General features: G+C 37.2%; 3 protein-coding genes across 7 annotated transcripts; 2 read left to right on the top strand and 1 right to left on the bottom strand.

Annotated features, from left to right (window-relative positions):
• Window positions 1–70: 70 nt before the first annotated feature.
• On the top strand, window positions 71–1,093 carry LOC113752078 (G-type lectin S-receptor-like serine/threonine-protein kinase SD2-5). The gene is made up of 2 exons (XM_027296216.1): window positions 71–421; window positions 500–1,093. Exons 1-2 carry the CDS (start codon window positions 71–73, stop codon window positions 1,091–1,093), a joined length of 945 nt encoding a protein of 314 aa, XP_027152017.1.
• A 205-nt stretch (window positions 1,094–1,298) lies between these two features.
• LOC113753443 (probable alpha,alpha-trehalose-phosphate synthase [UDP-forming] 7) lies at window positions 1,299–7,453 on the bottom strand. 5 transcript variants are annotated; one of them, XM_027297598.1, is made up of 5 exons: window positions 7,346–7,453; window positions 4,957–7,076; window positions 3,891–4,164; window positions 2,624–2,948; window positions 1,299–1,473 (listed from the first exon to the last, which is right to left on the bottom strand). In XM_027297598.1, exons 2-4 carry the CDS (start codon window positions 6,942–6,944, stop codon window positions 2,637–2,639), a joined length of 2,574 nt encoding a protein of 857 aa, XP_027153399.1. In that variant the 5' UTR covers window positions 6,945–7,076; window positions 7,346–7,453; the 3' UTR covers window positions 1,299–1,473; window positions 2,624–2,636. The 5 variants fall into 5 exon arrangements, with proteins under 5 accessions (XP_027153399.1, XP_027153398.1, XP_027153400.1 ...); XM_027297597.1 differs by lacking the exon at window positions 1,299–1,473 and adding an exon at window positions 1,580–2,472; XM_027297599.1 differs by lacking the exon at window positions 1,299–1,473 and adding an exon at window positions 1,580–2,093.
• A 3,371-nt stretch (window positions 7,454–10,824) lies between these two features.
• LOC113753329 (ras-related protein YPT3) lies at window positions 10,825–15,603 on the top strand. The gene is made up of 2 exons (XM_027297454.1): window positions 10,825–11,200; window positions 14,843–15,603. Exons 1-2 carry the CDS (start codon window positions 10,980–10,982, stop codon window positions 15,276–15,278), a joined length of 657 nt encoding a protein of 218 aa, XP_027153255.1. The 5' UTR covers window positions 10,825–10,979; the 3' UTR covers window positions 15,279–15,603.
• The last annotated feature ends 359 nt before the right edge of the window (window positions 15,604–15,962 follow it).

Below are 15,962 nucleotides of genomic sequence, written 5' to 3'. Positions count from 1 at the left end.
TGATCTTTAGGGGAATTCCTGTTATAGTTGTAAGTGCATGTACTTTCATTGTTTGCTTGGCACAATCTACATGTTGATCTCAAGAAAGGAAGAAAAAGTAGAAGACAGTATAAAACCTCCAAGACAGCCAGAAGGAGAGAAAGATAGTAGCATACAAATGCCAGGGTTGCCTATGAGGTTTTCGTACGAGGAACTCCGTGTGGCACCAAGCAATTTTGAGGAGAAGCTAGGTGGTGGAGGATTTGGGAGTGTGTTTAAGGGAAGGTTACAGGATGGAACCTCCGTTGCTGTTAAGCATTTGGAGAAACCAAGTCTGGATATGAAGGGATTCTTGGCTGAAGTCAAAACAATTGGAAGCATCCATCATTTCAATCTCGTGAAATTGATAGGATATTGCAAGGACAAATCTCACCAGCTTCGGGTATATGGATATGTGCCTAATGGATCACTGGACAAATGGATTTTCAGCAGAGATCCAGAGCGTTAGCTGAATTGGCAGATCCGCAAGAGGATAGCAATTGATGTAGCAAAAGGATTAGCTTATTTACATGAAGAATGTTCCCAGAAAGTCGTCCACCTTGATGTAAAACCACAAAAGCTCCTGCTGGATGAAAACTTCAACGGCAAAGTCTCTGATTTCGGGCTGTCTAAGCTCATAGACAGAGACAAGAGCCAAGTTGTCACAACCATCAAAGGAAATCCAGGATACATTGCTCCAGAACGGCGATTCACGAAGATCACAGAAAAAGTTGATATCTACAGTTTTGGGATTGCCCTCCTTGAAATAATTAGTGGAAGGAGAAATGTTGATAATCACTCGGAATCTTGCTCGCATCCGTTCAATCTCTTGCAGTGGAAGTCTAAAGAAAACAAGTTACTTGACATTGTGAGAAATTTTGACCAGGACATGAAGAATAATGCAGAGGAAGTGGAGAGGATGATAAGAATCGCAGCTCGGTGCCTGCAAGATGATCATACAAGAAGGCCTTGCATGTCCACAGTAGTGAATGTCTTGGAAGGAGCAATGGAAGTGGAGTTAAAACATCAGCTTCAACTTCATACATGCGTTGGCAGATCATGTTGTGAACATTGATGATGTTTTTGGGTAATGACTGACTTTACAATCACTGCGTATCACACACATGCATAATCGAGATGCAGAATGTTATCTCAGTGATAGTATTAAACTCCGAGGATAAACTCTTTGACAGCAAATTGTTTAAACTTCAAAGTCGGAGAGCGAACACAACAGTGTCCTCATTTCACCAGATTAAAAACAAGAAGATCTCTAGTCTTGACTCTTGAACAATGACAAAATGTTGGCCGCCAAGGTGTATTATCTTCCTTCTTTGGGTCCCAAAGTAGGTGGTGTGAATCTTCTGACAGGCAAAATGCTGGTGCACAGAAAGATGAAAAGGCGTGGTACAGTATTCGATGTTCAGCAAAATACACGGCATATCAAACATTTTTCCCCTGGGCAAACAGCATTTATGTTAAGCGAAGTACAAAACTCCTCCTGTAATCCGGTACACTAAAAAGAATTTAAGTAAACAACCTTTTGATCATACAACAATGGAACTGAAAGACCAACATAAATAACTAGATATGACAAAACAAACAATCCGATTTATGGAACTGGGATGTTCAACTTCAAGAGGACAACAGCATGCCAGAATATGTACATGTATAAACAATATACCAATGTTTATTTCGAAAAGAATTCAAAAGGGTGACAAGCCAATGCTACAGTTAAGATCCAGGGTGAACTATGTCTGCCAAACAGAATTATTGTCATGATTATTCTAATTCTTGCATCCACATTGCTTTCATTAGTACAAATATTGCCATCCAAAAGAACATTGCGGCCTTCTTCTCCAGTCAAGCAGGACAAATGCAGAAATACAAATTCCCTTGATCTAACATTTTAATACTGATTTTCTGGCTTCAGACCTTGACAGACTTCATTCAGTAGGTCACCCTTCATGCATAGGTAATTTGCTCCTTTGGAGGCCATAAACAATCTCAGGTCTACAACGAGGGCAACAAGCCTCAACTCCCAAATGGTATCACAAGTGCCAAAGGATCCTTTTCATCTACGGCATGTGAAGTTCAAGCAGACAACATGTTATATTCTCAACAAGATGCCAAGGAATATTCAGAAATTCAAAATTATGTTGCTTCCATTAATTAAGAGGAATAGCGCCAAACTTCATCCATGTTAGTTACGACAGCCTCAATCTCTCTGATTACCAGATTCAGTAATGCACAATTATTGTCATTTACCACCAAGAACACGCTTAAAATCCTGTCCACAGTTTCGCACTAAAATCTAACCTCACAAAATCACACCTTCCTGTCATTAAATTCATCCCAAGATCCCAACTACTTCTAATAGATTCACCCCAAAAAGAATTCTGCACCAAACAAAACTTTGCCTTCTCCTCACTGGATTGGTATCTATCTTGGAAGGCACTGAAGAAATAGAGACAAGAGGTAAATAAACGCAAAGCAGAAAGGGAAGACTACTAGACTTGATTTCCTAAATCTAAAACCTAATGCCCTTCTAAGCATACATGCACCACCAAATCAGGAACTCCATGTGTAGAAGAAATCAATAAGAAACCTGATGATTTGTTTCAGGAAGAATCTTCTGTTTCATCTTCAGAGGTAACTGGAGTATGAGTGGCATCAGCAAGAGAGTCAAGCATGTTTATCACCTCAGATGGGTCATCCAAGTAGTATTTCGCTTTACTCGGTTTTTGTCCAACTGTGCAGGCAAATACTTCAGCTTTGTAAGAAAGAATATTTCTTGATATTGCAGTGCCTATAATTTCAAACATATCCTCATCAGATCTGTCATCACCAATGCAAAGCACAAAATCAGCCTGTTTCCCTTTCTCCGCCATGGATGTAAATATTCTTTCTGCAACTGAGCCTTTGCTGACCCCCTGAAAGAACACAAGGATTAGACACTCACAATTATGATGTTCAAAATTCAAAGCCAAATGTGTAAGTGTTGCACTATACTGCTGGAGACCCACAGTAACCAAGTTGGCTGAATTGTTTATTAGACATTTACTTCTCAAACTATGAGGCAAAATCAATCAGTTGTTTTAGATAACCAGTAGTCTAATTAGGTGTAACATATCCCAACCATTATCAGATTAGAATCATAATGCATATGTTAATGAAAAGCAATGGACACAGCAGAAATGAAAGCAAAAGGAACCCTATTTAATACAATAAAATAATATAAACAATCCATTGCAAAATGATCGAGTAAACATAATCAACTCCAGATTGCTAAATGATGTAGCTGCACTCAAAGGAAAATTATACTCCGCATCTACATGATTCCCAACCTATCAGGTAAATTATGAAGCTAGTATCCACCAATTCCTTCCGCACTCTATGCTCAACGAGATTAACATTCCAAGAAGGTTACAAGGAAAGAGAACCAAATGAAAGTGCAGCAACCAAGTAATCATACTGGGAAACAACACAACAAGAAAATAAATGAGCTCACAATACAAAGACAACCCACTAAGGGTGACTACAAATGGTTAAACAGATCTTGATAAGTGTATGGGCTGCGGATTTCATTTTCATTTATAGATTCATATAGTACATGAAGAATGGGAATGCATAAGCAAAGTTATAAAATTATTAGTAACTCTTATAATGCCAACACTATAAGTGCTGGGGACTTCACTGTCATTTATAAATTCATGAGGACTTCAACATCATTTATTATCATTCATAATTCTGCTGAGCTATAATAAAAATCAGGCCAGTCTGCTTGCAGAAGACAATCAAACAGGTAGACAAAACATTAGAACTAAAAGTAGAATAAAATAGTTAACGTGCAAATCAAGAAGCAAACTACATGCCTGTGGCTTGACTTCTACGATATGCTGGCCACTCTTTACAGAAACAGGCTCATTTGCTAAAACGCTCTCAAGATGATCCAGCATCTCCTTTGCCTGAGAATACCCAAAGTCTGGGTCTGCATCCCCATACTGCCAGACCAAAGCACTTTCTTTCTTCTCAATGCAAGAACCATCTGTTGCCTCAGTATACGATTTCATTACAGGTTCAGCAATTTGCATCCATCCAAATTCAGAATTCTGACCACAGGTCTCCCAGTCTTTATGTTGTGACCACCTGCCAATTTGCAGAATTAGTAATAGAGCAAAACAACAACAAAGGAAACGTGGTTTTTTTATTGGTTCTTTTTTGCTTTTTTTTTTTTTTTGTGTTGTTTATTGGTTCTGTGTATAGCATTTCCACTACCAAATTGTCCAATCCCAATTAATTTTCACTTTCCACAAGAAACCCTTACCCAGAGTGCTCCATTAGCACCCATATCTAGATCATGGGCTCCTAGAAACCACCAAGTATCCTTAACTGCATTCCAACTTAAGCATTAACGTTTACAAAATATCTGGTCAAGAGAGAGAAATGAAGCTAAAACATTCACTACTCCAGCAAAATGAAGGTCCTCTATAAACTACTTGAGTAGTTACTGGGTATTTAGTTAACCACTGACCCCATCATTAGAGAAGCTGTACAGGTTGCGAATTAATGTGTAGGCTAACTATTTACCTAACCCCATTAAACCCTAAAGACACAAAGCTTAAAACCAGAAGCCCCTCAGAATCAATTTTGACCACATTTCTTCATTAACTTCATAAGTGCCTTCCAATTGGATTCCCAAAAGAGAGTGAACAGTAAACCTACTTACCAGGACAAGTATAAAGAACAACAAATTGTCAATCAGAAGAATACTTCTATATATATTATTAGCAAATATAGACGATAACTATGTGAAGTTTCAGTGTAAAACCATTTCAAGGCATCAATTCGGACACAAGACAGCACCAATGGAACATCTGAAGCCATAAAAGATGTCAATGAAAATTTGAAACCAGAAAAACACGTTCTAGGAAACCAAACCTTAAGAAGTAGCCATGTTCAGCTGCAAGTCCCAGCTGTTTGCAAGGCTCAAACCATCTGCTTAAGCTGTCCCTCCCCCTTCCGCTGACTATGAAGACCACATTATTTGGATCCCCACAGATTGTGTTCAAGATAGAGAGCACTTCAGGGTTTGGAGTTTTGATGATGGAATTTTGAGGCATTACAGTCCCGTCATAGTCCAACAATATGGCCCTATGCTGAGCCTTAGTGTAATCTGACACAATATCATCAATTGAAAGCTTTCTAAAGTTAGGATCCAGAGCTACAACTCTGAACCCGAATCCCAAACCTATGCCATAAGATCTCTTCCTAAAATGATCGGCACATGTCCTCTCCAAGTCTTGCAGGAAGCTTCTTGCCCAATATGCCACATCATGCGTACTTACATAACGATAATGCTTCTCATGTCGCAGTTCTTTCTCTTGGTCAGACATTGATATAGCCTCATTCAGTGCCTCAGAAGTTGCTTCAACATTCCATGGGTTGACTCGTATTGCCCCACTAAGGGAAGGAGAACACCCAATGAATTCTGAAACAACCAGCATGCTCTTTTTGGTTCCACTCAAATCTGAGCCTGCTTCTGCACCAGGTATTCCCTGTCTACAAACAATGTATTCATATGGGGTCAGGTTCATCCCATCCCTTACTGCAGTAACCACAACACACTCAGCAATCCTGTAATAAGCCATTCTCTCTGAGATGGGCACAGGCCTGTCAATTAGAACAACAGGTTGATATCCAGGCTTTCCAAATTTCTCATTGATCCTGTTGCAGCTTTCCTGTATTTCAGCCTGTATTTGCTCCAAGTCCAACCCTCTTCCTCTAACAGGATTTAAAATCTGAACCAGCACTGCCCTTCCTTGCCATTTCGAATGTTGCTTGAGCATATTCTCCATAGCTAGGATTTTCAAATTGATGCCTTTGAAGATATCCATATCATCGACCCCAAGCAACACGGTTTTCCCTTCAAATTGCTTCTTCAGCTCTTCATACCTCATCTCCTTATCAGCAAGTTTCATCACTGATTCAACATGGCCCATATGTATTCCAACGGGCATGATTTTAATACCAACGGTCCTACCAAAGTAATCCAACCCTATATAACCCCTTTTTGATAAATACTCCAAGCCCATCATGCGACTACAACAAGAGAGGAAGTGCCGGGCATAGTCAAAAGTATGAAAACCAATAAGATCACAATTAAGTAAAGCCTTAAGAATCTCTTCTCTAACAGGAAGTGTCCTGTATATCTCTGATGAAGGAAATGGACTGTGGAGGAAGAACCCCATCCTCAATCGAGTAAAGCGCCTCCTCAAGAAAGTGGGCAACACCATTAAATGATAATCATGAATCCAAACAAAGTCATCCTCAGGATTTAGCACCTCAATCACTCTCTGCGAAAATATCTTGTTGGCCGACACGTATGCTTCCCACATGGAACGATCAAACCGCCCTCCATTATCAGCAGAAAATGGCAGCATGTAGTGAAAGAGCGGCCACAACTGCTTCTTGCAGAAACCGTTGTAATACTTCTCCACAATATTCGGCGGAAGAAAAGTTGGCACGCATTTAAATTTTTCCAAAAGATAATTGGCAACATCATCTTGTTCAATTGGATCAACATCAACGCACAGTGACCCAACGTATTGCACTTCCATATCTTCTGGCAAACCATCTTTAAGCCTCAGAAGCAATGAATCCTCATTCCAAGTAAAGCTCCATCCTTTATTATCAGGTCTTCGCTTAGCTTTCAATGGCAACTGATTTGACACAACTATCATCCTATCACCAGCTATTGAAGACGGATTATCCGACGCAACACTATGCGCCTGGTCATCATCTAGCTCACATATACTTCCGGGCACGGTCATGACCCTAGGAAACCTTCTCCTTTCCTTCTCTCTACCCATTACCGGAATATTCCCGGATGCCAAATCTAAGAGATTAGTATACGATCTTGACAACATTTTTCCAAGGTTCTGTATTATCTCCCCAAAAAAATTCAGAACAAAAGTCGCCAACCTAAACCCCACAACTCAAAATTCTTCTTTTCCCCTCAAATTGATAGTTTTCAATTATCTGCACGAGCCCAAGAACACCTTTTTCACATAAAAGAATCAATTCAGAAACAATCTACACTAAATTATAACTAAAAATTCAACAAATGCACTAGAAGATGAAGAAAGCAAGACATCAAGCCAATTAAAGAGAAACCCGTTTACTGTAATTGAATAAATTAGTGATCTAAGCAAAGCCCAACTGAGAAAAACGTGAACAAGAGAAAGCCCAATTATCAAAAGCCCTAAATTTGCAAAACTCAAATTGAAAAAGGATGAAAGACATCCTGAAATTGAGAAGCGAAACTGACCTCTGTTATTAAATCAGGTGAATCTTTTGAATCTTTTCGGGGAGAAAGCTTTGATCTTTGGAGGTGTATTGGGGTCAAATTTGGGTCTATTTCAAAGAACTATAGAAAATAATTATGGACTTTGCATGAAATGTGTATATATATATATATATATATATATATAGAGATGTATATATATATATGATATAAGTGATCTCCAGAAAGAGTGCAAGGTGGCCCTGGAAAATGAATATTTCAGAGCAAAATAATTTATTTCATATTGAATTTTTTTTTTCTTTTTTGGAACAAAACGTGCAAAGAAATAAAAGGATCTCTGGTATCACACCACAGTACTCAACTTATGTCACAAGCCAATAAAACCAAGACAGGTACACACTGCAGAACTAAAAAATATACAATAGAAATACTTTTGATCACATTTGTTTCAATATTGTGAATGCTGTTTTACTGTAAATGTGCATTATGGAATAAAGTTCATAATTGAAATATTTTGATAAAAGATGATTAAAAAAAGTGAACGAAAAATGCATTTATAATACAGACAAATTTTTTTTTTCTCAAATGGTGTATTACACTCTAAAACTTACCATGGGCATGAATTTTTGTCATTCCCCTTACTATTTTGTTTGCAGTCATAACGGATTTTATTTTATGATGAAAATCTAATACTTGCATTACTATTAAATAATTCATTCAATATTTTCCATAATTATTATATGTATCATTAATTTTAAGAGTTAAACTTCACCCTATTGTAATACGATATGTTCACGTGTCAAAAATTAAAAAATCGTTATAAAGTCACTTAATAAATCATTTTTCTAACTTTAATATCATTTATTGTCCCCTTATTTGTCTCATCATACAATATATTAATCAGCTAGGAGATTTTCTTCGTTGTGTAGGGTAGAAGAGATTAGAGTATTCAATTACTCAGCCATCAATCTTGAAAATGATGGCTGCTCAAAACGCCAAAAAAAAAAGACGTCATTATATGCAAAAAGATATTATTAAGTTTAGATTAAGAGCTGGTTTGATGAAATCCGGGTGGATTTATCACAGCTCCAAAAAGGAGGAGGATAAGGTTTAGCCAGCCGACTTAGAATTCCGGACTAAAACGCCAGCTGTGGGGAGCACGCGGTGAATGACCACGTGCGCTGCACGTTTGGGCTGGGCAATATGACACGTTTGGCATTTGATTTAAGTGGACTCGGCGTTTGTTTGTTGGGTCAACCCTCGGCCTGTGAGCGTACGGACGACAGCTTGGAAAGTTTTTTGAAACCACCCCTTGGGATGCGTGTTTTGATTTAACTTTGCCAGCTGGCTGTCCATCTCAGCTTGACACGTGGCGCATTTTCAATGACAGGTTTCCGGACTTGCAGGATCAGCCACCTATGGTGCGAAGAGCAAATTAGTACTAGTAGTAATCTTTGACCAAAGATCTTGATAGCCCCATCAAATTCAGAGGGCTCCTGTCTGCTGTGCAGCTCTTTACATTTGAAATGCAATGAATCTGCCGGTTGTGAAATTATGACTGTGAATTTTGAACATTTTTGGGTCTATGAATTCTAAGTAAGGGATCGAGCTTTCGAGTTAATCTATCGAGTCGAGCTCGAGCACAAGCTGTATATCTACGAGTCGAGTTCAAGTTATGGCTATTATACTTGAACGGACATGTGCTCGAATTTGGGTGTCTTCATAGGAGAATCAAGCCGAGCTCAGGTATTTGAGATACATTAAGTGAGACGGACAACTACAGCTGGGTACTGCATGCATGCTGCAGCTAATGCAATCAAATTGGGCCAGTGAAAGTGGTGCTTATTTTGGGCATATTGCACCAGTTTCTCCACAGAGAATTAATGGACTTTAACCTCATCAATGACTTGCATTTAACAACTGGGCTCCGCTTAGCTGCATCAACTTGTTACGACTCATCTTAAAATGGTGCCTACGCAATTCGATACTAGCAACTGCTTACCGAAGAATTAAGCACTACAAAAAAAAAAAAAAAAGAGAGAAAGGCATGCATGGCTTATCTGGCTATCACGCATTTGGCTTTTATCAACCAGAATATGACAAGCAAAGCATCACATTATATTATATTAAAGCAAAAGCAGAGCTAGAGTTTGAGACTAATATCCACCACATATCTCTAAAATATACAGCTAAAACAAGACTTATAAACATGAGATCTCTGCACACACACACACTATACAGTGAGTTGTTCTACATTATTACAATTTTGTTGCTACGTAATTATTCTTTCCCAAATGCATACAAGTTACTCTCCATGAGGCTCTACTTTCAATTTTCAGAAACACATAATGGAGATTTCTTGAAATACATGGTGTCATAGGTGATCCTAGTGTTCTTTCTTTTTTTTTTTTTTTTTTTTTTTTGAAAGAGTGATCCTAATGTATTTAGTGGAGAGTCATGATATTAGTGCTTTTTGTGTCCTACAATTTTACTAGTACACACAATTACTCCAAATTGCGTTTGACTTTTCTATTGATCACCCATGAAGTTAAATGGTTTCATGTACTTAATAAGTCAATGGAATTAGCAAGGAGTCAATTGGCAGAATTGGGAATATGAATTCTTATAAACTTGCAAAAGTATATTTCAAAAGTGAAAAGAAGAAAAAAGTCTTAAAGAATACATAAAAAAAAAAAAAAACTAAGAAGTGAAAGTTCTTCCTTGGTATAGGTAACGAATTCAAAATTCATTGCCTACATTTTCCATTTAGGATTTTCCAAATTCTCAATAGTTTAGCTGAATCCATCTTCATTCCTCTCCCCTCTTCCCTTAATATACGATCAATTGTAAAAATATTGCAATAAAAAAAATTCCTTTTTGAAATTTCAATGGTTTAGTTGGGTCCATTTCTTTTCCCCTCTCTTCTTCCTCTAATGTAGGATCAATTGTAAAAATGTTGTACTAAAAAAAAAATCCTTCCGAATTTACAATAGCTTAGTTGGATCTATCTCTATCCCCCCCTCTCCTCCTAATGTAGGATCAGTCGTAAAATATTGTATTAAAACAGAAAGAAAGCTATCTATCAAACTCAAAAATTCTAATAGTAATTTCTCTTTTTTCTTAAGAAATTTTCTATTAGAAGATTAGTTTTAAGAAAATAAAGGGTGCATATATCTAAAATCGTGTACACAAAAAATGTTGAATTTGTTTAAATAGCCATTTATTTGATTGCATCATCAACATATTTTTTAATAATTATTTTATTTCACGGACATCATATCCAACAACTAATACAGTATTTTCTTAAAAAAAAAATTATCCCAAATATCTGTTATCCAAACATATTCATCATTAACAGAGAGAGAGAGAGAGCCCAAGGATTTACTCTTTGTTGAATCTGAATGTTGAGGATATAAAATTAAAGGGTAAAGATGTAAATTAATATTGGCTGATTTCTTTCAATTCTGGAAGCAGGAATCTAGGCAAATCCCCCGACAACAGTCTCTACCATTTCCTTCCCACTTCAAACCTCCTTTTTCAAAAAAGGCTCAGCTGCCTAACCAACATCCGTCACCACCACTACTAACCAATACTGGTGGAACAGAAATTCACACACACAACACCTACTGAAAGAAAAGGAGAGCCAGATATATCAGATATGGCACGCTACAGAGCTGAAGATGAGTATGATTACCTGTTCAAGCTAGTGCTAATAGGTGATTCGGGGGTTGGCAAATCCAATCTGCTTTCAAGATTCACCAGGAATGAGTTTAATCTCGAGTCTAAGTCCACTATTGGTGTGGAGTTTGCTACTAGAAGTCTTAACGTAGACTCCAAGGTTATCAAAGCTCAGATTTGGGACACTGCTGGCCAAGAAAGGTTGCCTAATCTTCAACCCCTCTTACTATTTTATTGGGGTTTTATCAAAACTGAATCTTTTTATGCCATGGGGGTTTATTTCCGTGCTATTATTAGTTTCATGTGTATAGATGTGGATATGCCTTGGTCAGCATAAAAATAATGCGCTATTAGATGTGTTTGATCGATTTACCTGTGAGTTGTGTGATTTTCTTTCTTTCTGTCTTTCTTTTTCCCTTTTTTTTTGATGAATTGAAAGGTTGAGCAACAGTAAGCCAGTTTCTTTTTCTTTTTTTTTTTGATGAATTGGAAAGTTGAGCAACAGTAAGCCAGTTGATTGCATGGGTTTCTTTGATGATTTTCATATTTGTGTTTTGATTTTTGTATTGGAAGATTGAAGATTGGTGCAGCCAATTGTGTAATGATTGTTGCTAATGTCTTCCAGAAACCTTTATTATGGTTTCCATGCACCCCCCCCCAAAAAAAATCTTTATAGGAGTTTTCTTTTGTTTTTTGGTATTTCCTCGATTATTTTGTAAATGGAAATTGATGGGTTTGTCTTGACTTGGTGATTGTCACTTGTTGCTTTAATCAGTATGACTCCTTGCTTGTCAAGGAGGGAGAGTTCTTAGTGGTCTGTGTAGTCTATAAACAAGGTACCAATTATCCATGCTTGGAAGTGAATAGTACGATGTCCATGCTACTTGTTTGTGATTTAAATTGATCATCAATCCCTTTTATGGTTAATTGTTTTATGATTACCTATCATATGGTCCCTAGGTTACATACCATATGACCTTTAGATTACCTACCATATGGCTCCTAAAGAAAAAGTTATGATTTTAAAAAAGTCATGCCTATTGTCCATTGTGATTATCCTTTAAAGAGTAATTCTCTGCATGTTAAACGTAGCAACAGGATGTACTGTGATGTGTGTCCATTTTAGTGTTAGAAGATAGAGAGTTTTCAATAATTTAACTTGAGATGATTCTTAGCCATGCACTTATTTCTTGCTTCAAAACAGGCCTAGGTTTCTACACACTTTTAACTTGAGCATGGGACAAAGAGCTTAGCTTTGTGATATGCCAAACTTCATGCCACGTGTTAATTTAACTGTACTTCTGGGAAGAGTTAAGTTGTGTGAACAACTATTCTTCAAGCTTTTCCTTATTGGTAGGCAGGTTCAGATCACTACGGTCTATAATAAGGCTGGGAAATTCTGTTCTTTTTATTCTCCAAAATCCACATCATAAGAGATACTGCTTGTCGTTGTACTTCTCCTTCTTTGGTACCTTGCTTTATGATTCTAGTTTTACCTAGACTCATAATCCTAGCAGTGTGTTTATACTTGATGCTACTGATCGAAGAAAATTTGTTGCCATTGGACAATAATATCCTTGGGAGAAGTTGCAGTGATCCTTCTATGTCATGGGTTGTATAAATGTGTCCATATATGCTGGTTGTGTTGCGTTTTGATCCGTTACATTGGAATTCTAGAGGTAAAAACATACACGTAGTTTACGTGGCTGGAAAATGACTTAGATGATGAATTTGATAATCTAGATGGATATGAAATGCATCAACAAGGTGTCATTACAATTGTAATATGTGTAGAATTCTGCAAACTGTTCAATTGAAAGTATTTTGAATACTTTTGCGGGTTGTTTGTTTTGTTCATGTAATTATTGATGTTACCTGTCAAATGGGTTAAAGTGAAAAACAATATTTTCGAGAGGTAAATCAATTCCTCTCAATGGTCTGCGTAATCTCTAGATGATGAATTCTTCACTTGGACCACTTTTTTGTCAGTTGAAGGGGTTAAATGTCTTGGACTAAAGTTGGAAGGGGATAATGTAATTAGGCCATATGTGTACATTTGGAAAGAGAATAGCGTAATCTTTCAATTGGCATCTTGTTACATTTTTGTTTATTCATTGGTACTTGGCTGAATTCTTATGATAGAATCAGATGTCTAATCCTCAATGAATGGGTGTTTCACTGAGCAGTTATGCTTAGCATCCTTCATTATGTGTTTTGGGTTCCAATTTATTGTTTTATTTCATCATGTATGTTAATGTTAATTGGTTCTCATTCGGCAATAACTTGGGATATCATACCCAAATAACAATTTTATCATTATTTGAACTGGTGTAATTGTGATACTGGCTAAACATTGACTCCAATTTTTTTTGGAGTCAAAATCATCTGCACTCAATCCTGAAGTTTGTAGAAAGTTAAGCATACTGGGGTTCTGATAAGGAGGAAGCTAAGAGTGATTGTGACTGGATATATAAGGAGGAAGCATTGTATCTGGTTATATATTTGTCTGGTTAGGAATAAATATTTAGTGAACAAGATAGGAAAGTTATGGCTATCTCATGTACCTGATTTTGTTTGACAAGGACATAACTTAGGTCTCATGTAACCGGTGTTGTCTATTTCCAAATCTTTGGCGTCACATGAGGTATTGTTTGAGGTGCTTTAAGATTCTGATGTGAAAGCAACTATTACAACACTGTGATTGGTAAAGTTATGTAATTAATTGCTCGAAAATGCTAAAGAGGAGTCCCTTATGTGAAGTAAAACATTTTAGAATGCTGCAATTTTTTCCCCTAAGGAGCTCATTTTCATTCGATATGCTAGCCTAAAAGCTTAAGTGAATTTGCTCTCTGTGAACAAATTGTGGAGAAATATGAGGGTGCTGAAAGGAGCAAACATTGAGATATATGTAGTCTTACCATTGGTGTGCATGTCCTTGGGCGCTGATTTATTTGCTTATACCTTTTTCCTGGAATTTAATGATTGTTAGGTTTTGAATTATCATGTACTTGTTTAAAATCTGCACCAGATCTAAACTAGAGTAGTTTATTGTGAATGTTGGAGTACTGAATCTTGTTTGGGTTATATGCCTCAGAGTGCAACTTCTCAGTGGCAGCATCATATGCTTCCTAGGCCATGGAACATAAATCTTATCCTGACATCTGGTCCATGATGAGATCGAGTTTCATTCTTTTCCTGTTTATTAAAGTGTGTAGTGCTCTTTAGATAAGGACCTTAAAACTTATGGAAGAGAATGTTTAGTCACATTTAAAGTTGTGTTCATCTGCTTGAGAAAACACGTTGAGTTTCCTTATTTTCTTGAACTGTTTCTTTGCCTGCATTACCCTTCATAGACCACCTTGATAGAAGCCTAATGTTGTTTTTTTGTGATTTTATGATCTTGAAGGTCACAGGTTGGTCTTTGTATGTTTCCATTCCAAGGGGTTGTCTCAAGTGCCTTGCTCCTGGACTTTTGCCTTACAGATATTACAGATATTACATGCATGTTGTGTGTAATTTTTTAGCATGCATACTTTCTCTGCACTTTTGTTTAGACCATATCTCCACCAAGAAAATTTTAATCATATTAGCATTTCTTTATAGCATCCTCTAATCACTTTTTCTGTTTGTTCTTATTTCTTGCAAACTTTCATGTTTAAATCTAATTTTGTGAACTTTTTTTAATGCCGAAGTTAAAGGAGTATCTAGCTCACATGAACTACAGCTGAAATCAAGTACTTGAGCTGTAATTCATTTCTGAATTATGACAAGTAGTTGGAATTCCATACATAAATTGTAAAGCATTTAACTTCTGCGTTCATATGCTTCCTTTGCCTGCTGTAGGTACCGTGCCATTACCAGTGCTTACTACAGAGGAGCTGTTGGTGCTTTACTTGTGTATGATGTCACTAGACGTTCTACCTTTGAGAATGTTGAGAGGTGGTTGAGGGAATTGAGAGATCATACCGATCCTAATGTTGTAGTTATGCTCATTGGCAACAAATCCGATCTTCGGCATCTTGTAGCAGTTTCAACTGAGGATGGTAAAGCTTTAGCAGAGAGGGAGAGCCTCTTTTTCATGGAGACATCTGCACTGGAAGCAACCAATGTGGAAAATGCATTTGCTGAAGTCCTGACACAAATATACCACATTGTGAGTAGGAAGGCAGTCGAGGCCAGTGATGAAGGTGCTACTTCATCTGTTCCTCCTAAAGGCGAGACAATCGATATCAAAGATGAGGGATCTTCTTGGAAGAGATTTGGATGCTGTTCAAGCTAGAGCTTGCATGGAAATCTTCAAGGACAATGGCTCTTGCTGCACAAGTCTTGTACATTACATCGTTCAACCAGCAATATTGTTCATTTGATTGTCCTCTTTGTCTGGGATCATATAAGATGACAGTTACATGGAAATACTTAAGCAGTATTTTCATGAAATTCTTACTTGGTAGGATCAGGAATGGGTATAGTTACTTGGTTAGTCCTTTCCTTCTAGAATATGGAGAAGAGCCTGCTTCAATATTTTCTGAAATATTGCTTTGGAAACCTCAACTTTGGATGGTTGTCTAGTGAAAATTGCATATTGATGGCTTTTTTTTTTTTTTTTTTTTTAATAAACGTCTTCCTTACTTTCGATTGCCTCTCAACTATGGGTTAATGTTCTGGATTATGACATTTCCATGACAGCCATAATTCTGGATATTTAGCCTCTAACTCCACTAGGTTTGTATGTAAAGCTGTTTAGCCTGGCAAATGACTGCCCACAGAGAGAGGTAACTCTCTCTGGCATGTGGATCATGGTCGATAATTGGAATATTATGTGGTAATCACATTTTATATGATTTATATATTTGAACAATTATTGATCCCAGCTCATTATGACTCATCAAATCATTGTACTCAGAATCTGACAAGCAAAATATTGTTGGCCATCAAGACTTTCAAGTGTTATAGGTAGATATTT

The sequence above is a fragment of the Coffea eugenioides genome, chromosome 11, assembly GCF_003713205.1.
Source record: "Coffea eugenioides isolate CCC68of chromosome 11, Ceug_1.0, whole genome shotgun sequence".
Lineage (NCBI taxonomy): Eukaryota > Viridiplantae > Streptophyta > Magnoliopsida > Gentianales > Rubiaceae > Coffea > Coffea eugenioides.
Note: the sequence above shows the minus strand (reverse complement) of the source record. Positions and strands in the feature narration are given on the sequence as shown.